Genomic DNA, 27,765 nt, shown 5'->3' on the forward strand with positions numbered 1-27,765 from the left:
TAATAACAAGTACCATCTTTTTAGCCTCTTTTGGTATAAGGCAGCCAGTCCCATCACCTACATTCCACTCTCTGATGCACTACCAGACAGGGATCAGCATGACTGGTCTTCACAAGGTACATTGAAAAAGCAAACTCTGTTTTCTGAATGGCTAAGTCAGGAATTTGAAAAAGGGGGCGCCCACAACCCACAACCAAGTTTTTGTTTGTTTAAAGTTTAACACCACACTCAGCAATATTCCAGCTATATGACCGAGGACTGGAAATAATTGAGTCTGGACCTGAATCCAGGGTTTGATTATCACGTTTTTTTATTTTATCGATTCACGGGCCCGCCACCCTGATGGAAAAGCAAAGCAACTGGAAAAAAACCATAACAAGCATATAGTCAACGAAGTCATCTATATCCCCCGCCCATTTTAACACATGGTCCTAAACCAGGTAACTGACCCAACATTTCTCTTCGCCAATGTCAAAATAGCTGCAATGGAAATTCTAAAATAAACATTTCTAAAACTCCTTAATATCAAATTGCACCAGTTCAGTCTGTGCTTTATATATAGACATTCAAGGTTTGGCAAGGAAATATTTAACACTTTATTTGTTATAAGTATTTAACTGTTTTTGAGTTACGCTTCGGAAACAAACACCCCCTTTATAGAACCTAAGTCCAACTTGTTGCCATGGAAACGTAAAAAATATAAATTTCTAAAATTCCTAAATAGCAAAAGGCACCAGTTCAGTATGTGCCTAGTAGACATGCAAAGTTTTGTAAGAAAATATTGAAAAGGTTTTGAGTTATGCTCCGGAAACGAACTCTGCCCTATAGAAACTAAGTCCAACTTGTTGCCATGGAAACATAAAAAATAAAATTTTATAAAATTCATAAATAGCAAAAGGCACCAGTTCAGCATGAGTCTGATAGACATGCAAAGGTTTGTAGAGAAATGTTTAACAGTTTCTTAGTTATGCTCGGATGGACGAACGGACAGTTGGGGTGGGGGGTAAAAATATTTATTTTGTCTCCTGCTAGTTATATAGACCCTCAATAAAAATGTTATATATTTCTCCCCCCACCACAGCCACCCCCAGGATCGGTACATCGTAAAGAACAAGAGTACAATTGAGCACTGTATAACTATTTATTAAACTCTTTCATAAATACAACATCTGTAAAATGTCAAAAACATAAAACTACAAGAGACCAAATGTGGTATGCCAGAGCTTCAGGACATATTGCATGAATACAAGAAGGCATAGATGGGTATCACAGTCCTATATACTTAACACATACAAGCTCAAGAGAGAGGACAATTGTTTAAATGCTTGCAGCCATCAGACCACAATGTCCTTAAACAATTTGATCAGCTACTTTTCAAAACAGAACACTGATTACAATGTCTAGATTTTCCTGACCTAGGCTAGAACAAGTCTGGTCCCTGACCTAGGCTAGAACAGGATGTCTTACCTACACAGGGTGCCTGACCTAGACATGCTCCCTGACCTAAATTAGAACAGGGTGCCTGACCTACACATGGTGCTTGATCTAGACATTTTCCCTGACCTAGGCTAGAACTGGGGTCCATGATCTAGACTTGGCCAGAGACATGTCTTAAAATCAGAAACTTAAATTGGAAGATATAATAATTTTGGTACTGGCTGTTTGGAGAATAGGAAAGTTTCACACAACATAAACATATTACTGTTAAGTTATACATAGTAACAAAGACATATATACAGATATAACAATCCTTATTGATATGGTTTGCATATCATCATTGTTATTTTCTTAATTATCAGTTATTATTTCAGAATCACAGATTACAAAAAAACCCACAAAGACTGCCCCCCAGGGAGGTGCAATCTTCTTTCTGCATAACAAAATAACAATACGAACACAGGTTAGGAATTTGTCCACACTTTCATACACACATCACTTTCATTTTGTACAGCTTAACAATGGTCCATATACATGTAGAATATAAAACAAAACTGAAGTAAAAAATATGTTATGTGGTCTTCTTTGTGACAGGGTATAAGGGATTTATTCTCCCACTCAGACATCTATTTCCCTCCCAGGCGGGATACATCACATGAACCAATCAGATCTCGTCATTCTACATGGAGGTATGAAAAGTTGTTTTAAGTGTCCCTCAGCCTTTGGTATAAAACCTAACGTGGGACACATTAAACCACAAGTACCCTTGATATTGCAACAACTCCTAACATACAAGGTATTCAAGGGACACAATTTCAAACAATATATGTAATTATGTCCAACAATATCATATGTATAAATTTGTTTGGTTCATTTAAAAAAAAAATGTTTTTCAACGGTTTATCATTTTTTTTCAGCCCTTGTTTGAAATGAAGTTTGCAAATTATTCCCTGAAAATTATGTGTGTAAATTGTGAATGTCATGTTTGTTAACTACATGAAATGGTAAACAAATAAACCTTAAAGAAAGTTGAACCATTGATCAGTTTCTCTACCAACATACAATTTAATCTGCCCAAATGGAACTGGTTCACAACACATCATTAGTACTGTCCTGACATATCAGTGTCCATCATATAAATAAAATGTTTGTTCCATACAGCGTCATAAGCATACAACAGTATTTGGACTCTCGCAGACATTGTTTTAATGAAATACATCGCTTGCACTTCCTGACGTACTCATCAGGAAGCTGGAGAGAATGTGTTGGCGATACAGCAGCTATAACAATGTCCTGTAATGCTCTTACTTCATTTTTATCATGGCATGTTGGGTTAATGTGGGAGGAAAGGCCAAAGTGATAGCTTGACCTTTACCACTTTGATGACAGCTCCGTGCTGACAAATCAGGGTGAGTCCTAGGATTGGGGCACGCCTAAGTCATGCAACACTGTGCATCACATCACAGAAGGAATATTAAATAAATCTTACATTATATATATTATTATGAATATTAAGAACAAAAATTGTATCATGAGCATAATACATATTTCATATTCTTATAATATGATATTTATGATATATGTAAGTACACAAGGGTAATAATCTCTTTATCACATCATGTAATCCTTAAAAAAAATGAAGTTTAAGACTCTTGAAAATGCATAATAATAGGAATACAGAGTGAACAGCACCTTTTATGATCTAAAGGTTGCAGCCATGTTTGTTTACATAAGCCTTCACACATCGGGAAACCATTATCTGATCATACAGGGAACGTTAAGCAATAGTGTTTGAGGGAGTAAGCCCCATATCTATCTATGTACAGACCTTACTAAAGGTAGGTGACCTAGTAGGTGCTAGGTGACCTCATTTACACTAACCCTTATATGATAAATATATATCATTGAAAGAAATAGTTCTTGTAACAAAAGTCAACAAACTAGGTTCTATAGCAAGTGGATGTTTTACCATGAACTAAGTAATGTAGATCTGTCTACTTCTGGAACTCAGTGATCTTGATTGAGTATGTACTTTATTCTTGCTTTCTTAAGTTTCTGTTTTGAATCATAATGCTATTGTGTTATACTGTACAGAAAGTGAGTGGATGTGAGTGTGAATGAGTGTCGGTCAATGTCCATTTAAAAAAAATATCGGAGTCCACCAAGTCCATACCTCTAACATCAATCTAACTGTTCATACAAGTATCATTTTGCATAACAATAGTTCTGATATTCATTTAATAACTTTACTTGAGTTTTCTAAAATTTCAGTAAATCTTTTCTACCTGGGACCAGGCACCACCCTGGGTGTCTGGTCTTATTTATAACATGGACTCAGAAAACAAATATCAATTAAAAAAAATATATGATAAATGTATTTAACTATGTACAAGTACATCGACTCAACCAGTCATATACAAGCTGTGTTGACAGTGCTCGGAAGCTCAGGTGTGTAACTTGACTTAAACTTGAAGATAAATGACGGGGGTTTACTGACCACACATCGTAGTTTGTTCTCGAATGTCACACTCTGCATATATCAGCAATATGATGGTGGCTTGGAAATAATCAAGCTTGAACCAGCGAACCAGTGATTGATATCAAGAGCAATGATCATTACCAGTGGGGTAGTTTAACATGCTATCCCATGGGCGGATACAGAGGGGGGTGCGCACCCCCCCTTTTTATTTCGAAAAAAATCTTTATTTCTGTATAAATTACCACCAAAGACAATAAATAGATCTTAATTGTGCACCCCTCCTTTTAAAAAAAAGCTGTATCCGCCCAGGTATCCACCCAGTCATCAAGCCTGACTACCATATCCATTCAGTTGTCTCTCACTACAAGCCTAGGTTGCTGGGGGCCAGTTCTAGCCTGGAATCCACTCTGGGTGTCCCATCTTAGACTTATTGAGTTTGCTAGACAATACTATACTCTAGGCTATACTGAACAACACATTTTTACATCACTCAAGAACATTTGACAAAACTATACAAAACCATTTGCACTCAACAATAAAGAAATAAAACTTAGTAGAAAATATGTGCATAACAATTGCAGTTACAATGAAGTTTGTTCCTTTATAAAACAGAATATATTTTGTTCAATACCATGATCACACATATATATATAAGATTATGAGCTGCAAAAAGGCAGGTTGTCATGACGATAACAGCATTGTCAACCCTTCACAGCTATGTTCCTCCATCACTCGTGAGTCCACTTGTCAGAATTGCCGTGTAATCACTTTTTTTAACCCAGGGATCCATCCCCAGTTCAGACCAATGAGTAACCCATAATGGGATGTCCTCAGATCTTTGTTTAGCGGCAGCGAGAACCTAGATCTTATTTTAATGAGATTGGCAATGTTTCTGGCTTGATATCGTGTGTCGTATCGCTACATATTGCTTCAATGTCAGGCAATGGTAGGGTTCACACAAAGTTTATGCACAATGTAGAGTTTACTTGATTTTTCGTGAGTTATACACGGCCTCATTTCATACAAGTCTGGCCCAGTGTATTCACCGGGGATGGAGAAATGTAGTCCGTCAAGTATTGACTACAACAACACCGATGAAAAATAACAACAGTAATTGTAAACCTAAAGGAGGAAATAACAACATGTACAAATATATACATGAATGAGTACACAGGACTATTGTGAATACATCCAGGTTTCCGTAGCTAAAGATGAAAAGACAAATATGCACACACCTGATAAATTACGATGGGACTATTTCTTGTTAAGTGATATGATGATTTTATCCATTTGAATCTCGATAACACATCCTCGACTGTCCAGGTGTATGTGGCAACACGTCTTCTACTGTCTAGATGTATATAGACTCCCAAAACGTCCTCCACTGTCTAGATGTATATAGACTCCCAACACGTTCACTACTGTCTAGATGTATAAAGACTCCCAACACGTTCACTACTGTCTAGATGTACATGGGCTCCCAACACGTTCACTACTGTCTAGATGTATATAGACTCCCAACACGTTCACTACTGTCTAGATGTATAGAGACTCCCAACACATCCTCGACTGTCCAGGTGTATATGGGAACAGGTCTTCTACTGTCTAGATGTATATAGACTCCCAACACGTCCTCGACTGTCTAGATGTATGTAGACTCGCAACACGTTCACTACTGTCCAGGCTTATAAGGGTTATGGTCAGTGCTCTTCATCGATGCCAGTGTGTGGTTGACCAGTCGGTGGTGAGCTTCGTCCGCCCGTATTGCCAGAATCACATCCCTCATGGTGGCATCAGACTGCAACACAGTCGAAACTATATGAAGTAAGGCTGGCTAAACAGATTGATAATCAGAGCGATTGTAGATGGGTGGAAATATTAACAATTATCGATATGAAAATGTTGTTATTGATAATAACTCACGTTAACTTTGTGATGAAATAAAGTTTAGATTTACTGAAACAGACTTGTCATTGTGAATAATGTCAACTGTTGAAGACAGAAAGCAACTGTTTTTGTTATATCTCAAATGTCCACAAAGTAATCCCTGCATAAATGTGTCACTGTTCAGTGGCTTGAAATATGTTGATTTCTTTCGGGACTTTCTTGCATACTAGCTAAAAGTTCCTTCTCCAATATTTATCGATAACGAACTGATATTTACTTAGCGATTATCGATCTCTATGATCCATATCAATAGCCAGCCCCAATATGAGGTGCTGTTGTACTGTTTATTCTGATTTTATGATATTTTATGTCTACCCATTTTGAATGCAAAATTCTAAATGTAAATCTTTTCAGAAATATGTCCAGTTTATTAAGGCATCGACTACTCTGTGCAGTCCTTTGGGTGCAGCCATTATCACCATGACTCCTTACCCCCAACTTCCAGTACCTCACTGCAACATCTGGCGCTGCCTGGGTTTTCCAGTGAGACATTGGACCGTTATCTATATCCTGCAATAAACAAAACACATAGATCATACCGCGGTACTTACAGAGGAGGTCTTCTAATACACTGTAATTGGTTGACCTCCTGACAGAACCATCACCTGCACAATATGCCTTTATCTGAATGTTCCAGTCCCACAAAGTTATCTCAGTGCTACATTTGTGTTTGAGCTATGTTAAATAGTTTTTAACTGATTTTCTTAGTGCTAAGGTCTCTTTGTAGAAGATCACACAGTTCCACAAGGTGAGAATGGAGCTAGAAGTTTCCCAAGTGCTAAGTGTGTGTATGTGTGTATGTGAGTGTGCGTGTGAGTGTGAGTGCGTGCGAGCGTGTGTCTGTGTTTGTTTGTATGTGTATGTTTGTGTGTCTGTTTTGTATTTGTATGTGTTTTTGTGTGTGTTTCTGTGTGTTTGTGTGTGTGTTTGTTTATTGTTTCACACCACACTTAACAATATTCCAGCTATATGGGACCCGTGAAGATTCCGGGGTAGAATAGGTCTTCAGCAACCCATACTTGCCGTAAAAGGTGACTTTGCTTGTCGTAAAAGGCGACTAACGGGATCGGGTGGTCAGGCTCGCTGACTTGGTTGATACATGTCATCGATCCCAATTGCGTGGATTGATGCTCATGGTGTCAATCACTGGATTGTCTGGTCCAGACTCGATTATTTTACAGACCACCGTCATATAGCTGGAATATTACTGAGTGCAGCATAAAACAACAAACCAACCAAAACCAACCAAAACCAACCAGCTATATGATGGTGGCCTTGTTCCGAACATTGGCTAACAATAAACATCACTTTGATGCTAACTGAGAGAGTCAAGTGCACACAAAGGTCAACAGCATAAACACCTGTATGAAATCTCCTTCATGGCTCCTGTGACAAAAAAATATGACAGACAGATGGACCGACACATAAACTGACACGAGCAGTCACACAGAGGAAACTATCCCACTATCAACCTGTGGTTTGTCTGGGCCAATTAAGATATAAATTCACTTACTAACTCTGCATAATTAAAAACAAACAGCAACCAAACAGATGAAAACTGGCCTCACCTCAAGACACTTGGTGTATGTTTTAACAGCCTCCTCTTCAAGGTAACCGACGAAGCGATGACAAAACCGGGGGCTGAAGACATATGCGGCACTAAACATGGTCACAAACACACCTACAACATATCAGAAGTTAAATGAACACTAAATACATCCATGCAACTAATAAACATACCATGCAACTCTATCATACAGTTAAAAGTGTCATGGATGTGACAGACCAGTCAAATAAACTTGGCATCACGATCAGACGGTCACTCAGCAGGAACTTCTTTTAAGAAATCTAGACACAGATATGATGCCATCGTGCTCAAACCCTCAGTATGATATTCCACAAATGGTGCCAAACATTAACAAATTGTATTACTTCCCATGCTTTCATATCTCGTCTTGCTATCATCCTGTGATATAACTGAAAAACTCTGCTAATTAAGAGATTCAAACCTTAGTACGGTAGTTAAGAAAACCTAGCACTTACCCTGTGAGCCAATGACAGCAAGTCGGAAGAAGATAGTCGGTTGTTTCAACTGCAGCGCTGTGAGAAGATGCATCCTTTCATTTTCTGCTTCCTCTGGAAGAACAAATTCAGGAGTGAGTGAGTGAGTGAGTGAGTGAGTATGGTTTTACGCCGCTTTAAGCAATATTGCAGCAATATCACGGCAGGGGACACCAGAAATGAGCTACACACATTGTACGCATGTGGGGAATCGAACCCAGGTCTTCGGCGTGACGGAGTTCAGGAATGATACAAGGAAAGAAAGAAATACTTATCTGGTGAAACGGTGATTGGAAATTTACACTGACTGATGAATAACAAAATCCAGGGATTGGGAGATGAACAGGGAGAGTCGTTATTACATGTAGAACATGCTGTCATATTTCTAGCTACATACATGTCAACACAGGAGAAACATCGATGCGGATGTACCTAGTAGTGTGTGGATCCACCCATAATCTCTCTGCATCATCCTCAGTGACTTCATGTGCCGCGCCATCGCCGCCACCATCCCAGGAACACCAGCGACCGTCTCCAGGAAACAGATTCTCCTGTATAACATTTATATCTATGGCATAAACACACATTTTGGTGTTATGACAATGGTGTTAATATTGAACAAATTTCAATAATATCATTCGCTGTGTAGGTATTTGAATACACCATAATCTGGCATCACCTTTTCTTTGATAGATAACTTGATGACCTGTTTAAACTGACAAATTAATGACCACACAATGCCATTTAGAAAGTGGTCAAAGTAAAGTAAAGTACAGATTCTCATACTTTTTGGGGTCAAGTCAAGTCCCTTTCCACACAGAGTCAGTCAGCAATCTAACCTACTCAGCCATCGAGGCTTCCACAAAAGTGAAAGTCTGACAACTGGTAGTCTAGATCACATACTTTGTGTACCCCTCTGATAAGAGTAAATTGGCACGGCTCCCATGGCCGAGAGCTATGAAAACACAATGCCACTTGCCAGAGGGGTACACAAAGTATGTGATCTAATCATCCTTGTGATCGAGTGATACAACATTCCAATGCTCTTCAATGTCAATAAGAACCATCAATGCACCATGAAATATAAGGTATATTAGGAATAATAGATTTTCAAGGTGTACTTACGTAAGCCATTTCTTTTCATTCCGCTCCCCAAATATAAACCCTGAAAAGATGTCAAACCCTTTTCTGAACACCTTGACAGTAAACAAGGCCATCTGAAAAATAAAACAAAAAACATTTCAAATGTTGCTCCAGACTAATTCTTTGCTTATAGTTGAAAGATCTCATCAATATATGGTGCATGTATTTCATATGTAACCTTATTTTAAAAACTGAAGTTTAGCTTGTAATAGACCACAAATGAAAGATTATCAATGATGTTCATATGTACAGTCATCTTTGTCCTTGACAATAAAATTATAACAGAAATATCCTTTTGAGTCCTTTAAAAGAGGACTGCCTCCGTGGTCTAGTGGTAGAGCATCCACCCGGAGAGCGGAAGGTCCGGGGTTCGATCCCCGGCCGCGTCATACCAAAAGACGTTAAAAGATGGTACTTGTTGTTACCCTGTCTGGCGCTCGGCATTAAGGGGCTAAAACAAGGACTGGTCGGCTCAGAGTCAGTATACTGTGTCTGAGTGGGGTATTCATGTTAAACTGCGGCATGGTATCTCAGTGAGCTAGCACTATAAATCGGCATCAGTCCGGACTAGTACAAGCAGCCGGACAAACACACACACTTATACATGCACATTGCTATATAAGTGCAATAATCTTGGACGCGACGTTAAACCCCATTTCACCACCACCTTTAAAAGTACTAAGACGTTTGATCATGGGAGATAACTCTCACCTTCTCCACCTTTCCCTCCGGGGGCTTGTGGGTTATTTCCACCTGATGTAGATGTGCTTCATCCCTGCAGAAAAACAACGATCATGATCAAGATATATCTACACATAAGGGCTTGGCGATACACAGTCACGATATTATATGTACCATGTTGAATGTACCATATGTTGAATGATGAATGTTCAATGTAGTCAAAGATTCTGTGATGCACTGGTGTCCTGTTCAAAGCCACATGATGAGCTGGGTACTAATACCTGTGTTTGTTTGTTGTTTAAATCCGCACTCAGCAACATAATAACCATGTGACTCTTAGGTCTTGTTGTTTCATAGAAAGTGAGGGGCGGTCGGGTAGCCTAGTGGTTAAAACGTTCGCTCGTCACGCCGAAGACCCGGGTACAATGTGTGAAGCCCATTTCTGGTGTCCCCCGCCGTGATATTGCTGAAATATTGCTAAAAGCGGCGTAAAATCAAACTCACTCACTCACTCATAGAAAGTGTCGAAAACAATCAATCAAAACGCCTCTTGTGAAGGTCATCATTGATATAGTGGCCCCTCAATTTATCTAATCGAAGGTTGTTATGAGGAACTTTTAGCTTCAAACAATGTTCTCCTGATTATTAAGACACAGGGAGGGATGTCCTACAATACGTTCCTAGCTGTATTTGACATGATGGGCAGTGGGGTAGTCTGGTAGTTGAAGCGTTCACTTGTAACGCCAAAGATCCAGGTTCGATTCCCCATATGGGTACAATGTGTGAAGCCCATTTCTGGTGTCCCCCACCGTGATTTTACTGGAATATTGCTAAAAGTTGCGTAAAACCTTACTCACTCACTCACTCACTATTTGACATGGCACACCACAAGGTGAGAGTGCTGGTGACATCTCGACGGCCATATTGAAGGTCATGTAATTAGAACTGACTCAAAAAAAGCTACGTGAACGATCCAGGGTGGATATCATAATAGAATTGAGATGCACTGGCTAATGAAGGTCAGACCGACAGACACAGGCAGACAGAGACAGACAGACAGACAGACAGGGACAGACACAGATGGACAGACAGACAGATACAGACAGACAGACAGACAGGGACAGACACAGATGGACAGACAGAGACAGATGGATGGACAGACAGACAGATAGACAGCTAGGGACGAAGGGGGTGGTTCGACATCTTCATACCATATAGGATGGGGCATGGTGTACATTCCGATGGGAGGCTTCTCGGACAAAGGGTCACCTTTCCCAGACCTGTCAAAACATGAATGTCATAATTAGAGAAAAGGCATTAATGTTGGGAATGTCACTGCTACCTGTTTTCATTGAACTAAGTTACCATGGAAACAGTATATTCTTTGAAATCTTACATCTGTTGATGAACGTTACCATCATGGTGATACAGCTATGCATGGTTGTGTATTGAGGTATTAAACACATACTTAGGATATTTTCACTTTCCTAAAAAAAAAATCATAAATATAAATGTTAAACTTATTTCGTACACCACTAAAATACCGGTAGATATAACTGACAGTTCAAAATAAAAAAGTCTTAAAAAGTATATGTTTTTGTTGTGACACATGCAGCCACCAAGTCTCTCACAGACAGATATATGAAGCAGATCCTGAACGTTGGTGTAGCAGGATACCTATTTATTCTGAACAGTATCGCCCACCCATCTTATGATATTCAGATCATTCACTCCGATGCAATACCTCTCTGCATGAAGATCAGATGATGCCTCCACAGCAGATCGCATCAGGTGAACACCGAATGAACTTTGATGCCAAATCTAAATGAAGGATGCATGTTTTTTTAGCCAATCAGATGTCAGCTTTCCAAAACATTCAGCTTTGTTCCTGGCCACCTCATTTTAGAAATTGTGATCTCAGTGATAGGAACCAGTCACAGAACACAAGGATTCCCTCGCTAGTCGACAATTTTGGGCATTGATGCCAAGGTGCTCAGAAACAACAGGATGCATAAATATCCATATTATAATAGCATGCCCTTTTTTTTTTTTTCATTCAGAACTCCTTGGTCATATTTGATTTTGAGATACAGAAATGATTGGTTGATGGCTCCTATAGAGGTGTGTGTCCTCAGACCTTCAGATACCAATGTGATACATGTTCCCCCAGACGTTGATGCCACACTGAGTCCCCCTGACATCACACTGTGTACACTGAATACCTTTTATACAACATCTGCATTTTCTGCCACAAATTCTTCACATTTTGTGATATTGTGAAGCTTTGATATTAACAATCACACCAAAACATAACCTAAAACCTTTTGCTAGTCGATGAAAGATAACAATACTATAACATTATTCAGAAATGTATCAACTTACCTAAAGTGTTCAAGATGAGTTGGATCCGGCATTTTGTCAAATTTTCCTTCCTTGAAATTTTTGATATTTTCCTGAACATCTTTGTCTGTTGCCAGGCGACGAGTAAACACCTGAGAGAAACAAACGCCATCAAAACACATCCTTACTTTGTTTCCATGGACTTTTTAGTAACACTTTAGAGTAATTCAAAGACAGAAATTACAAAGGCATGATGTCATCACAATATCATGGAAATAGCTGTTGGATTGGAATTCTAGGAGTTGGTGAGTAAGTAAGAAAACGTACAACTATATGGATAACAGCGCCTGGTTTACTGCATATAGTGATGTTTCAATGTAGATTCTTACACTGTTATCAAGCTGGGGTATTGCATATAGCCACCTTTCGATGTAGATTCTTACACTGTTATCAAGCTGGGGTATTGCATATGGCCACGTTTCGATGTAGATTCTTACACTGTTATCAAGCTGGGGTATTGCATATAGAAACATTTCAATGTTGATTCTTACACTGTTATCAAGCTGGGGTATTGCATATAGCCAAGTTTTGATGTAGATTCTTGCACTGTTATCAAGCTGGGGTATTGCATATAGCCACGTTTTGATGTAGATTCTTGCACTGTTATCAAGCTGGGGTATTGCATATAGCCACGTTTCAATGTAGATTCTTACACTGTTATCAAGCTGGGGTATTGCATATAGCCACGTTTCAATGTAGATTCTTACACTGTTATCAAGCTGGGGTATTGCATATAGCCACGTTTCAATGTAGATTCTTACACTGTTATCAAGCTGGGGTATTGCATATAGCCACGTTTTAATGTAGATTCTTACACTGTTATCAAGCTGGGGTATTGCATATAGCCACGTTTCAATGTAGATTCTTACACTGTTATCAAGCTGGGGTATTGCATATAGCCACGTTTCAATGTAGATTCTTACACTGTTATCAAGCTGGGGTATTGCATATAGCCACGTTTCAATGTAGATTCTTACACTGTTATCAAGCTGGGGTATTGCATATAGCCACGTTTTAATGTAGATTCTTACACTGTTATCAAGCTGGGGTATTGCATATAGCCACGTTTCAATGTAGATTCTTACACTGTTATCAAGCTGGGGTATTGCATATAGCCACGTTTCAATGTAGATTCTTACACTGTTATCAAGCTGGGGTATTGCATATAGCCACGTTTCAATGTAGATTCTTTCACTGTTATCAAGCTGGGGTATTGCATATAGCCACGTTTCAATGCAGATTCTTACACTGTTATCAAGCTGGGGTATTGCATATAGCCACGTTTCAATGTAGATTCTTACACTGTTATCAAGCTGGGGTTCTGCATATAGCCATGTTTCAATGTAGATTCTTACACTGTTATCAAGCTGGGGTATTGCATATAGCCACGTTTCAATGTAGATTCTTACACTGTTATCAAGCTGGGGTATTGCATATAGCCACGTTTCAATGTAGATTCTTACACTGTTATCAAGCTGGGGTATTGCATATAGCCACGTTTCAATGTAGATTCTTACACTGTTATCCAGCTGGGGTATTGCATATGGCCATGTTTCAATGTAGATTCTTACACTGTTATCAAGCTGGGGTATTGCATATAGCCACGTTTCAATGTAGATTCTTACACTGTTATCAAGCTGGGGTATTGCATATAGCCACGTTTCAATGTAGATTCTTACACTGTTATCAAGCTGGGGTATTGCATATAGCCACGTTTCAATGTAGATTCTTTCACTGTTATCAAGCTGGGGTATTGCATATAGCCACGTTTCAATGCAGATTCTTACACTGTTATCAAGCTGGGGTATTGCATATAGCCACGTTTCAATGTAGATTCTTACACTGTTATCAAGCTGGGGTTCTGCATATAGCCATGTTTCAATGTAGATTCTTACACTGTTATCAAGCTGGGGTATTGCATATAGCCACGTTTCAATGTAGATTCTTACACTGTTATCAAGCTGGGGTATTGCATATAGCCACGTTTCAATGTAGATTCTTACACTGTTATCCAGCTGGGGTATTGCATATGGCCACGTTTCAATGTAGATTCTTACACTGTTATCAAGCTGGGGTATTGCATATAGCCACGTTTCAATGTAGATTCTTACACTGTTATCAAGCTGGGGTATTGCATATAGCCACGTTTCAATGTAGATTCTTACACTGTTATCAAGCTGGGGTATTGCATATAGCCACGTTTTAATGTAGATTCTTACACTGTTATCAAGCTGGGGTATTGCATATAGCCACGTTTCAATGTAGATTCTTACACTGTTATCAAGCTGGGGTATTGCATATAGCCACGTTTCAATGTAGATTCTTACACTGTTATCAAGCTGGGGTATTGCATATAGCCACGTTTCAATGTAGATTCTTTCACTGTTATCAAGCTGGGGTATTGCATATAGCCACGTTTCAATGCAGATTCTTACACTGTTATCAAGCTGGGGTATTGCATATAGCCACGTTTCAATGTAGATTCTTACACTGTTATCAAGCTGGGGTTCTGCATATAGCCATGTTTCAATGTAGATTCTTACACTGTTATCAAGCTGGGGTATTGCATATAGCCACGTTTCAATGTAGATTCTTACACTGTTATCAAGCTGGGGTATTGCATATAGCCACGTTTCAATGTAGATTCTTACACTGTTATCAAGCTGGGGTATTGCATATAGCCACGTTTCAATGTAGATTCTTACACTGTTATCCAGCTGGGGTATTGCATATGGCCATGTTTCAATGTAGATTCTTACACTGTTATCAAGCTGGGGTATTGCATATAGCCACGTTTCAATGTAGATTCTTACACTGTTATCAAGCTGGGGTATTGCATATAGCCACGTTTCAATGTAGATTCTTACACTGTTATCAAGCTGGGGTATTGCATATAGCCACGTTTCAATGTAGATTCTTTCACTGTTATCAAGCTGGGGTATTGCATATAGCCACGTTTCAATGCAGATTCTTACACTGTTATCAAGCTGGGGTATTGCATATAGCCACGTTTCAATGTAGATTCTTACACTGTTATCAAGCTGGGGTTCTGCATATAGCCATGTTTCAATGTAGATTCTTACACTGTTATCAAGCTGGGGTATTGCATATAGCCACGTTTCAATGTAGATTCTTACACTGTTATCAAGCTGGGGTATTGCATATAGCCACGTTTCAATGTAGATTCTTACACTGTTATCCAGCTGGGGTATTGCATATGGCCACGTTTCAATGTAGATTCTTACACTGTTATCAAGCTGGGGTATTGCATATAGCCACGTTTCAATGTAGATTCTTACACTGTTATCAAGCTGGGGTATTGCATAGTGCCACGTTTCAATGTAGATTCTTACACTGTTATCAAGCTGGGGTATTGCATATAGCCACGTTTCAATGTAGGTTCTTACACTGTTATCAAGCTGGGGTATTGCATATAGCCACGTTTCAATGTAGATTCTTTCACTGTTATCAAGCTTGGGTATTGCATATAGCCACGTTTCAATGCAGATTCTTACACTGTTATCAAGCTGGGGTATTGCATATAGCCACGTTTCAATGTAGATTCTTACACTGTTATCAAGCTGGGGTATTGCATATAGCCATGTTTCAATGTAGATTCTTACACTGTTATCAAGCTGGGGTATTGCATATAGCCACGTTTCAATGTAGATTCTTACACTGTTATCAAGCTGGGGTATTGCATATAGCCATGTTTCAATGTAGATTCTTACACTGTTATCAAGCTGGGGTATTGCATATAGCCCCGTTTCAATGTAGGTTCTTACACTGTTATCAAGCTGGGGTATTGCATATAGCCCCGTTTCAATGTAGATTCTTACACTGTTATCAAGCTGGGGTATTGCATATAGCCCCGTTTCAATGTAGATTCTTACACTGTTATCAAGCTGGGGTATTGCATATAGCCATGTTTCAATGTAGATTCTTACACTGTTATCAAGCTGGGGTATTGCATATAGCCACGTTTCAATGTAGATTCTTACACTGTTATCAAGCTGGGGTATTGCATATAGCCACGTTTCAATGTAGATTCTTACACTGTTATCAAGCTGGGGTATTGCATATAGCCATGTTTCAATGTAGATTCTTGCACTGTTATCAAGCTGGGGTATTGCATAGTGCCACGTTTCAATGTAGATTCTTACACTGTTATCCAGCTGGGGTATTGCATAGTGCCACGTTTCAATGTAGGTTCTTACACTGTTATCAAGCTGGGGTATTGCATATAGCCACGTTTCAATGTAGATTCTTACACTGTTATCAAGCTGGGGTATTGCATATAGCCATGTTTCAATGTAGATTCTTACACTGTTATCAAGCTGGGGTATTGCATAGTGCCACGTTTCAATGTAGATTCTTACACTGTTATCAAGCTGGGGTATTGCATATAGCCATGTTTCAATGTAGATTCTTACACTGTTATCAAGCTGGGGTATTGCATAGTGCCACGTTTCAATGTAGATTCTTACACTGTTATCCAGCTGGGGTATTGCATAGTGCCACGTTTCAATGTAGGTTCTTACACTGTTATCAAGCTGGGGTATTGCATATAGCCACGTTTCAATGTAGATTCTTACACTGTTATCAAGCTGGGGTATTGCATATAGCCATGTTTCAATGTAGATTCTTACACTGTTATCAAGCTGGGGTATTGCATAGTGCCACGTTTCAATGTAGATTCTTACACTGTTATCAAGCTGGGGTATTGCATATAGCCATGTTTCAATGTAGATTCTTACACTGTTATCAAGCTGGGGTATTGCATAGTGCCACGTTTCAATGTAGGTTCTTACACTGTTATCAAGCTGGGGTATTGCATAGTGCCACGTTTCAATGTAGATTCTTACACTGTTATCCAGCTGGGGTATTGCATAGTGCCACGTTTCAATGTAGGTTCTTACACTGTTATCAAGCTGGGGTATTGCATAGTGCCACGTTTCAATGTAGATTCTTACACTGTTATCAAGCTGAGGTATTGCATAGTGCCACGTTTCAATGTAGATTCTTACACTGTTATCAAGCTGGGGTATTGCATATAGCCATGTTTCAATGTAGATTCTTACACTGTTATCAAGCTGGGGTATTGCATAGTGCCACGTTTCAATGTAGATTCTTACACTGTTATCAAGCTGGGGTATTGCATAGTGCCACGTTTCAATGTAGATTCTTACACTGTTATCAAGCTGGGGTATTGCATATGGCCACGTTTCAATGTAGATTCTTACACTGTTATCAAGCTGGGGTATTGCATATAGCCACGTTTCAATGTAGATTCTTACACTGTTATCAAGCTGGGGTATTGCATATTGCCACGTTTCAATGTAGGTTCTTACACTGTTATCAAGCTGAGGTATTGCATATAGCGATGTTTCAATGTAGATTCTTACACTGTTATCAAGCTGGGGTATTGCATATAGCCACGTTTCAGTGTAGATTCTTACACTGTTATCAAGCTGGGGTATTGCATATAGCGACACTTTAATGTTGATTTTTACACTGTTATCAAGTTGGATATGGATATGTTATGCAATATAAGAATCTACATAGAAATGTCGCTATATGCAATAAACCAGACACTGTAAAGTGTATGTAAAAGTGTATAAAGTTGTATGTCATTATACATAAAATAGCATGACATTACGAAACATGACATAATAGAACAACAACATAACATTATGAAACAGCTACATTATGTTATGAGTGTGTGAGTTTGGTTTAGTGCTTCTTTGAACAGTATTCCAGTAAGATCACAGTATTGCAGCTTGATGTGGGATGAAAGCCCAAAGTGATGCAGGTCTTTGACGTTTACCACTTTAGTGAAACCCACAAGCATGGGGATGGTGCTGACAAAACTAGACACACAATCATAGGTTCCATGCACGCCTAAGGAACACAACTCTGAACAGCTTTGTGCAGTGTCTAAGACAATGAGGCCACTGGTATCCCCGCATGATGTTAACAAACAATATCAAGATGATTCTAAACAACAGTATGAATTTCAGTGTCAGTCATCCTATGAAAGAAGGCCTGGATGTACGTAGTCACCAGTTTAAATTGTCAACAAATACACACTCTATACACTGGTATTTTCTTGGAAATGGGCTTCACACATTGTACCCATGTGGGGAATTGAACCTGGGCCTTCGGCGTGACAAGCGAACGCTTTAACAACTTGGCTACCCCACTGCCCTTGTCATAGGAGGCAACTAAATAGCTAGTGTGGCCCGGCGTGGTGATTTGGTTTATTGCGTGTCATTGTATATTTCAGAATGAAGCTTCAAACAACAAAGTATTTTCTGCATCAATATTATAAAAAATACTTAAATATGATAAACCATAATGTTTCTTATATGCAACAATTAATACAACATGTAATGTTGAAAAGCAACATCAGACACAAACCTAAGATTAACTTTTTATGGTTTCAATACAAAGCCTTTTCTGCCTAATAAACTATTTGGCTGCTTTCACATCTTTACAAAAAGGCCCACCTGAGAACAATTTCAGTCAGGTGAGCTTACAAGCATCAAGTGTATATCTCTAGAACAATTTCAGTCAGGTGAGCTAACAAGCATCAAGTGTATATCTTCAAGAGCTAGGGATCATCCATTTGATTTGTGTGTGTGTTTTTTCCAAAGCTGTAACCCAAAAAAACTATTTATTTACTGAGTACCATCAGACAATATATATCCATTTTCACTATTAACATTCAAATTTTTACATTTAGGTATTTTCCACTAAATTATTCATTTCTTTCACAGCATATGTCTGAACAAACTTATCATTTAAAAAATCTTCCCACTCCCCCGTTAGAAATCAAATAGATGCTCACTGATTTTTAACTCCAAACACTCTAGGGAACTCTTTAGTTTGGTTTACTGGTAATCAAAATATATTTTGAACTGTGGATTATTGAAACAGACTTTTGGTTCAGCTGGACTTACCAGCCATTGATGTGATATGCTGGGAGGACATGTGATAGGGACCATCTCAAAAGTTAATCCACTGTTCTCATAATGACATAGCTACTTTTGCCATCTTTTATAGTGTTTTTGAAAAAGCTGTGAAACTTGAAAACCAACTGATGTTATCAAAACATGACCTTAATCCTCTGAATTAAGTTCATTTTTGTTTACAGTGAAAACTGCCCTTGACTCAGAATCACGCAATATGAAATCATACACACGTCATGCAAAATATCCCATTCAGGAAAGTAAGGATATTACTATATCTTTAACATGGCATTAAGGTGCTACAGATTCCAAGCTTTAATACTGTTTCCAATGTAGACCTAGGTTTCTTGTAGAGCTGTGGGTTTGAACCCGGGGTTGCCCTGGCTGTCTCTAGGTTTGTCAGCACCATACCCTTGCGTGTGTGTGTCACCATAGTGGTTAACGTCTGAGGCCTGCATCACTTCAGGCTTTCCATGTCGTGATATAACTGGAATACTGTTAAATATGGCATTAAACCCAACTCACTCACTCGTTAAATTTGGAACTGAACTTGCAGTGTGAGGTTTCAATTTTTTAATTTATCCCAGTTAAATCTACAGGTAACCTAGCTCTACACTGGAAACAGTATGCTTATCTCCATTCTACCATGACTAAATAAAACGTGAACTCTTTGGCGTTGGCCAAGATAGTGAGTGAAGCATTGTCCCGAGGCAAGTGAGTTAACTGACTATAAAAGTCCAGTTTCCGAACTAGGCTGGTATTATGGAGTTACATTTTGGCTGGACTAATGAGTCTATGCATAGTCCAATCAAAATCGCGCTCCTAAATCGAAATCCGGTTAGTAAACTGTCATGCAGATTTCAGTCGATTGGATGATTTGCAAAACATGTGCACCGCTAACTAGTTGTCAACAGATATTTTCTAAATCTTTTCATGTTTTTAATCAAGGTGCTCACATGATTTGATGCACTTCGCGATGTAAGACTCGTTTTATCACAATATAGAGATCTTGATTATCGATCAGATCGTCTTGACTGGGCGCCGACGTTTTGTTTGAAGCGAATGCAAGTGATACGAGAGGTGGAATCTGATTGGTCAATAGGAGAGACATAGAAGGAACAAGAAGGGTGGGGCTACGATTGAGCCCAGGAATTCCAGCATTGTTCAGCAAGGGTGGAAACTGGACTTTTAAAGTCAGTTAACTCTCTTGCCTCGGGAGGATGTGAGTGAAGCAGTATGGGGTGAGTCCAGTGTTTTGAGTGGGTCGTTGATCTGAATTAAGGAATGTTGACATATAAAAAAAACCATGTTTTACACAAAAATTTGCAATCAATCGACTATTCTTTGGCTAACGAATGAAAATTACCCAAACCCATTCAGTTTCTTTTAATGTTAAGCGCTCACCATATTTTCCTAAAAGCTGCAGCTGTGCTTGCATGAGAAAAACTAAACCTGATATTCGGAAAATCAAATAAAATATCTAAAGTGATTATTGAGTGATAAAATACTACATATACATTAAAAAATAAAACTGATATTTCGATTAAATATAACATGTGATGAGTGAGTTAACACATTCTGCCGGAACTACATTTCATATTCCTCAGCGACATTATGATTTTCTGACTGCAATCAGTCATTCGTCACCACTCGCCCCTTTCCGTAACCTTCAAGAAGACTGGTCCCCCTATCGATGAATGTTATGTGCGAAAATACAACAAACCATTCAGAATGCGCGTATGACTTCACGTTCTTCATCAATGAATCCCACAGGAATAATTTTTAATTTTACATATGTCTTGCATCTAAAAATATACCCAAGACACAGTTAAATGTGTTCAATCATACCGTATAATTCCGCACGTCCCGATGTGCTTTAAATAGCATTTGAAATATATATAATATATGGGGAAATGTATGTGAAGCATCAGCAACGAGTTGACAATTGTTTTAGTGATGCTCGTTTGCGCAAAGACGGAACCCAGTTGCAAAAATGGCCATGAGATGGGCACGAGTCGCTATTCGGCTTGTCTCGGAATAACACGAGTTGGTCACGAATGTGCAATCAGTAGGACAATACAGGAGAGACAAAAGATTTGACTTTCCTTGTCAGTACAGCATCTCACCTTGTCACCTGATAGAGTCAACTTGTCAGTCGATTGCACCACTCCACAAATTATCAACCTGGTCAGGTCACTCAGTGAGATAATGATGCTACTGGGATGACATTATTTTCATGTGTGTCACCCGGCACTCACAAAGGTGTATAGGTGCTCCTTCAGGAATTGAAGTGTGTCAATCACAAAGGTGTATATGTGCGCCTTTAGGAATTGAAGTGTGTCAATCACAAAGATGTTTAGGTGCACCTTTAGGAATTGAAGTGTGTCAATCACAAAGGTGTATAGGTGCGCCTTTAGGAATTGAAGTGTGTCAATCACAAAGATGTTTAGGTGCACCTTTAGGAATTGAAGTGTGTCAATCACAAAGGTGTATAGGTGCACCTTTAGGAATTGAAGTGTGTCAATCACAAAGGTGTATAGGTGCACCTTCAGGAATTGAAGTGTGTCAATCACAAAGGTGGAAAGGTGCGCCTTTAGGAATTGAAGTGTGTCAATCACAGAGGTGTATAGGTGCGCCTTTAGGAATTGAAGTGTGTCAATCACAAAGGTGGAAAGGTGCGCCTTTAGGAATTGAAGTGTGTCAATCACAGAGGTGTATAGGTGCGCCTTTAGGAATTGAAGTGTGTCAATCACAAAGGCGTATAGGTGCGCCTTTAGGAATTGAAGTGTGTCAATCACAAAGATGTTTAGGTGCACCTTTAGGAATTGAAGTGTGTCAATCACAAAGGTGTATAGGTGCGCCTTTAGGAATTGAAGTGTGTCAATCACAAAGATGTTTAGGTGCACCTTTAGGAATTGAAGTGTGTCAATCACAGAGGTGTATAGGTGCGTCTTTAGGAATTGATGTGTGTCAATCACAAAGGTGTATAGGTGCGCCTTTAGGAATTGAAGTGTGTCAATCACAAAGGTGGAAAGGTGCGCCTTTAGGAATTGAAGTGTGTCAATCACAGAGGTGTATAGGTGCGCCTTTAGGAATTGAAGTGTGTCAATCACAAAGGCGTATAGGTGCGCCTTTAGGAATTGAAGTGTGTCAATCACAAAGATGTTTAGGTGCACCTTTAGGAATTGAAGTGTGTCAATCACAAAGGTGTATAGGTGCGCCTTTAGGAATTGAAGTGTGTCAATCACAAAGATGTTTAGGTGCACCTTTAGGAATTGAAGTGTGTCAATCACAGAGGTGTATAGGTGCGTCTTTAGGAATTGATGTGTGTCAATCACAAAGGTGTATAGGTGCGCCTTTAGGAATTGAAGTGTGTCAATCACAAAGGTGGAAAGGTGCGCCTTTAGGAATTGAAGTGTGTCAATCACAGAGGTGTATAGGTGCGCCTTTAGGAATTGAATTGTGTCAAATACAAAGGTGTATAGGTGCGCCTTTAGGAATTGAAGTGTGTCAATCACAAAGATGTTTAGGTGCACCTTTAGGAATTGAAGTGTGTCAATCACAAAGATGTTTAGGTGCGCCTTTAGGAATTGATGTGTGTCAATTACAAAGATGTTTAGGTGCGCCTTTTGAAATTGAAGTGTGTCAATCACAAAGATGTTTAGGTGCGCCTTTTGAAATTGAAGTGTGTCAATCACAAAGATGTATAGGTGTGCCTTTAGGAATTTATGTGTGTCAATCACAAAGATGTTTAGGTGCGCCTTTTGAAATTGAAGTGTGTCAATCACAAAGATGTTTAGGTGCGCCTGTCATGAATCATTTGTCCAGCTTTAAAATACTTGTAAGGAATTACATCCATCACTGGCAACATAATAAAAAATGTATTTTTGTTAAAAATATATATTTCTGGGTGTGCCTTTTCAGGCACAGGAACTTAAACTGCACCATTACTTCGTTTACTATGTCATTGACACTCCAATTCAAGGAATTTCAAACCCTATTATTTGACAAAATTAGCCAAATAGTCTATATCAATTTCAATAATACTGAACAGAACACTGCTAGTTTAGTGTAACATACTCTACATTTCTCCTAAACAAGTCAACTTAATTTTTTTCATGAGAAGTTATTTTCTCCATCATAAAAACTGTTAGCTGTCTGATCATACACCTGTCGGCAGTACTATTTAAGGTGTGATAGTTAAAAAAAATCTCAGACAAAGGATGCACTTTGTTATGTACAAAGATAAAGCAGTGTCTAAAGATACATGTTTAACACTACAAACCTGATAGAGTAGTCCTAAGTCCATTAATTCAACTTGAGAGTCATGAATCATAAATATTTGGTGGAATCTTATTCTGTTTGATGTTTTTTTAACCTTTAGGATTCAGTTGGTGTCAATTCAGGTAAACAGTGTTATCTTTCAAAAGAAAACAATTGATTGTCACAAATGTAACACAAATATATCCCAGTTTCCTTTTCTGGAGTAAAATTGAATTGGTGTGACACAATCAGAGACAGACAAACACTGGTAACTGAACTTTCCAAAGCAACATGTACAGTATCAAAATATTACAACTTTTAACGTCTCTGTAACAACAGTACATCATCACGAGGCAAGGGAGTTAACTGATCATAAAAGTCCAGTTTCCACTCTTGCAGAACTAGGCTGGAATTATAGAGTTATATTTTGGCGGGACTATCAAGTCCATGCATAGTCCAATCAAAATCATGTAACGAAATCAACATCCGGATCATAAACTGCTGTGCAGATTGCAAGATTTGCAAAGCATGTGTACCATTAACTTAGACTCAAAAGATGTTTTCAAAATCTCTTTTTCATGTTTTTAATGAAGGTGTTCATGTAATATGATGCACTTTGCGAGGTTAGACCCCCTTTATTACAATACGGACACTGATTATCGATCAGATTGTCTTCACTGGGCGACGCCATTTTGTTTGAAGCAAATACATGTGATATGAGAGGTAGAATCTGATTGGTGGCGCTACAATGGAGCCTGGAAACTCCAGCCTTGTTCAGGAAGTCGACATTAGCCACACAGAAAGCAGCCTTCTTGAGTTTTGCAGCACTAGTTTCAAAGTGGCGACTCCCATTCCAAACAAATGTCTTGTTAAATAACATAATCTAATCAAGTGAATGGGTTTTTGGCAATATACCAGCAATATCATGGTGGGGGTCACCAGAAATGTACCTATGTTGGGAATCAAACACTGTTTTCGGCATGCGTAGCGAACACTTTAACCACCAGGCTACCCCACCGCCCTTTATCTAATAAAGCTACCTGACAATTTTGATATTTTCATGAGTGGCAAAGACAGGGATTTTCTTATTCATCTTTTTCATCTTTTTCTGAAAACCAGAAGCGTACAGAAAGGAGTTCCTGTATACAGTGTTATTTCCCGTAAGTAAAACATCAATTAAATAATTTCAGACAAATATAGTTTCACACTCTGTTGCAGTGATGACTTATGCAGTATTACATCACTGCCACAAGCTAATATGTATATCACATGATCAGATGTTTCTCTTGTTTGTAAACAAAAGCACTGAAAACAGAACAGATGGGCCTATAGAAGCCTTTCAGTGCGTTCTGCAGATTGTTTTGCAATATAATTAAAATATGCTACCACAAAATTGACAATGTGGGTTAAGGCAATATATATACACAATAAAGTGACTGCACCATTAGTTTTCAATTGAGCTTGGGTGTCTGTACATGGTGCCATACAATCATTGTAAACAAAGAATAAATTTGCAAATGAGAAAACTTTGACAATATCTTCTCAATGAAAGTTTAATTTATGACATATATTTATCTCAATGAGTAGACTTTAAAAAAGAAACAGATGAAAAACAAATGTAACGTGTTGCATGGACAGTGTCAGATGTGGCGAATCATGACATTTCGCTGACCCAGGAATTCTAGATTGGACGTGACATATTTCATCACAAAACATGTAAAGATAAAGACGGATAAATACTTTGTATTGCTGTTTTGGTTTGTTTATGGTGGGATTGTATTCCATTTTGGCACCTTGCTGCTATTTGAAGAAGTATCTTTCAAAACATGAGTGAGTGAGTGAGTTTGGTTTTACGCCGCTTTTAGCAATATTCCAGCAATATCACGGCGGGGGACACCAGAAATGGGCTTCACACATTGTACCCATGTCGGGAATCGAACCCGGATCTTCGGCGTGACGAGCGAGGCTTTAACCACTGGGCTACCCGACCGCCCCTTCAAAACATGAGACATGCATTTTAAAGATATATTTTTTAGAAACAGTCCTCCTGATTGTATTGATACTTATCATATTGGACAAAATTTATCCCAATTAAGGGGCAACAACACTCCAGCTCTCTGTTGTCTTGCTGGCACAATTTTAATTAACCTGTGTAATCACCAAATGCCAATTAACGCTGAACACAAGTCGAACCAGTCGAGATTATTGTATGTAAATAATGGATCAGCAAAGAAAGAGACATCCATATTTGAATACTTTTAAATTTGGGGAGTTGTCCCCCTTTAAAGGCCCAGGACATTGACCATTTTGAAGTTCGGTTTGTAAATAGCCGATCATTTGACCGGACTTTCCTCTGGTTTGTAAACAAATGCACTTATTCTGAAATAAGATAAGATAGGCCTAATGCAAGCCTTTTGGTAGGCATTGCATATTGTTTTGCATAATTATACAAATATACTGCTACAAGTGTGACAGTGAAGTGCATGACAATATAGCCTTAGACATCAAAGTGGCCGTATATCGCTAGCTCTCGGTATGCAAATGGAAATAGTTTTTCACGTTTTAGGACATTTTCTCAATGAAAGATAATTTCATGATGTATGTTTGTCTGAATGTGAATACTTGTCTGAAATCAAACAGATGAAAACCACATGAATGGACAGTGTAAGATGTGAGGATGTGACAGAGGTACTCGGCTGGCCGCAAGGAGCTCTGGTCGGACTCATGAGCACGATCATGCACTGAGGCTTTACAAAAGGTCTGTGTATTATCAGCCCCAACATCTGCAAGCTCAATTAGTGTATTTTCTCGGTAACAAAACTGAAATTACTAGCTGCAAACAGAGACCATATAATAGATAGAACCTAAGTCCAACTTGTTGCCATGGAAACGTAAAAAATAAAAATTTATAAAATTCCTAAATAGCAAAAGGCACCAGTTCAGTATGTGTCTGGTAAACATGCAAAGATTTGTAAGAAATTATTTAAGGGTTTTTGAGTTACGCTCCAGAAACGAACAGCACCTTTATAGAACCTAAGTCAAACTTGTTGCCATGGAAACATAAAAAATAAAAATTTATAAAATTCCTAAATAGCAAAAGGCACCAGTTCAGCATGAGTCTGATAGACATGCAAAGTTTTGTAGAGAAATATTTAACGGTTTCTGAGTTATGCTCCGGAAACGATATCGGGACGCACACACGCACACACACGCACGCACACACACACGGACGGAACCCATTTCTATATCCCCCGCCAACTTCGTAGGGGCGGGGGATAATAATTACACATAATAATAATAATAATAACAACAATAATAATTACACATAATAATAATTCCACGTAATAAAATAAAAAGAAATCATATCCTGAGGGGACGGAAAATTCGGATTAACGGGTCGCCGCAGAATTAACACAGAATTAACGTCAACACAGAACTCTATGAAGGATGCAGGGCGCTTTTCTAACTGGACTGGCCAAATGTCCAGAAAAGAATTTCTCTTACTTACCGAAGTTCCTGCCAGAAGTTGTTGTTTTGGAACGGTGCCATTGGTACCGAGAAGACTTTGGGTCCCAAGACTTTTCAAACATTGACTTGCTTGGACATGTCCTTTCATAATAACTCGAATGGCTGACATTGTTCGTTCTGTCTTGTTCGCGAATTATATATGCTTCTTCTCTGTCACTATATTTACCAAACACTGATGCTTGTGCGATCACGGTTACACTGAGAGGAACCTCTTGTTACTTATTTCGTATGGCTTAAGTCCGCGCATGCGCAGATGGATAATTTCGTCACGAATTTCCTGAAGTATTTATAAATAGCTTTGGAAGGTCAGAAAGGGTTTCCCTCAATTATCAGCCGCCTGCAGAGTTGATATTTGACACAAACAGTAGTAACATGTGGCATTTCATGGTTACTTTAATGCTGAATGAAGATCTTTGTCTTAATCATGTGATATATCTACACAAAAGTGAAAACTAGCAAATACTGTCAGCCGTTGTAACCAGATCGGAGCGGTATCCGCTAGCTGAAGAACGTGACCTCACAGCTCGTTACCGGTACACAAATGATGCAAGGTCGTAGGCGATATCGTCAGCGAAAAACCAAGAAATACACCGAAAAAAAATATATGATGTCCGTGAAATAACCTTATTTAGTAATGTTGGGGTATAAATATAGGTTGAAATACCTTAGATACGAGCTTCTGGTTTTACTATATAATGTATTTCTATCCAATGAGGCGTCGACATCGAGTTCTTTTTGTTTCAACTGTCTCCTGTCGGTGTTTCACAAGATTTAAGCACGGAAGAGACCAAAGTTCATTTATTTTATAAAACAAAGGTAAATATGGTCTCGGTGAAGAAAGCCAACATAAACAGC

The 27,765-nt window shown here is 38.8% G+C and overlaps 1 protein-coding gene across 1 annotated transcript; it reads right to left on the minus strand.

The window, feature by feature from the left end:
• Positions 1-1,127: 1,127 nt before the first annotated feature.
• On the minus strand, positions 1,128-27,171 carry LOC124135866 (alternative oxidase, mitochondrial-like). Its single transcript, XM_046501512.2, has 10 exons — positions 26,891-27,171; positions 12,131-12,240; positions 10,960-11,028; positions 9,779-9,842; positions 9,050-9,141; positions 8,357-8,475; positions 7,907-7,999; positions 7,432-7,544; positions 6,296-6,373; positions 1,128-5,714 (listed from the first exon to the last, which is right to left on the minus strand). The coding sequence occupies exons 1-10, from the start codon at positions 27,017-27,019 to the stop codon at positions 5,589-5,591; spliced, it is 993 nt and encodes a 330-aa protein (XP_046357468.2). The 5' UTR covers positions 27,020-27,171; the 3' UTR covers positions 1,128-5,588.
• Between the last annotated feature and the right edge of the window lie 594 nt (positions 27,172-27,765).

The sequence above is a fragment of the Haliotis rufescens genome, unplaced genomic scaffold (genome assembly GCF_023055435.1).
Source record: "Haliotis rufescens isolate VD_foot unplaced genomic scaffold, xgHalRufe1.0.p SCAF_4, whole genome shotgun sequence".
NCBI classification, from domain to species: domain Eukaryota; kingdom Metazoa; phylum Mollusca; class Gastropoda; order Lepetellida; family Haliotidae; genus Haliotis; species Haliotis rufescens.

Coding starts and splice junctions, on each gene's coding strand:
- LOC124135866 (XM_046501512.2), bottom strand. CDS start 27,019: ATGTCAGCCATTCGAGTTATTATGAAAGGACATGTCCAAGCAAGTCAA. Junction 12,241..26,890: donor AACTTCTGGCAGGAACTTCG/GTAAGTAAGAGA, acceptor TGTTTCTCTCAG/GTGTTTACTCGTCGCCTGGC. Junction 9,142..9,778: donor CGGAGGGAAAGGTGGAGAAG/GTGAGAGTTATC, acceptor TTTATTTTTCAG/ATGGCCTTGTTTACTGTCAA.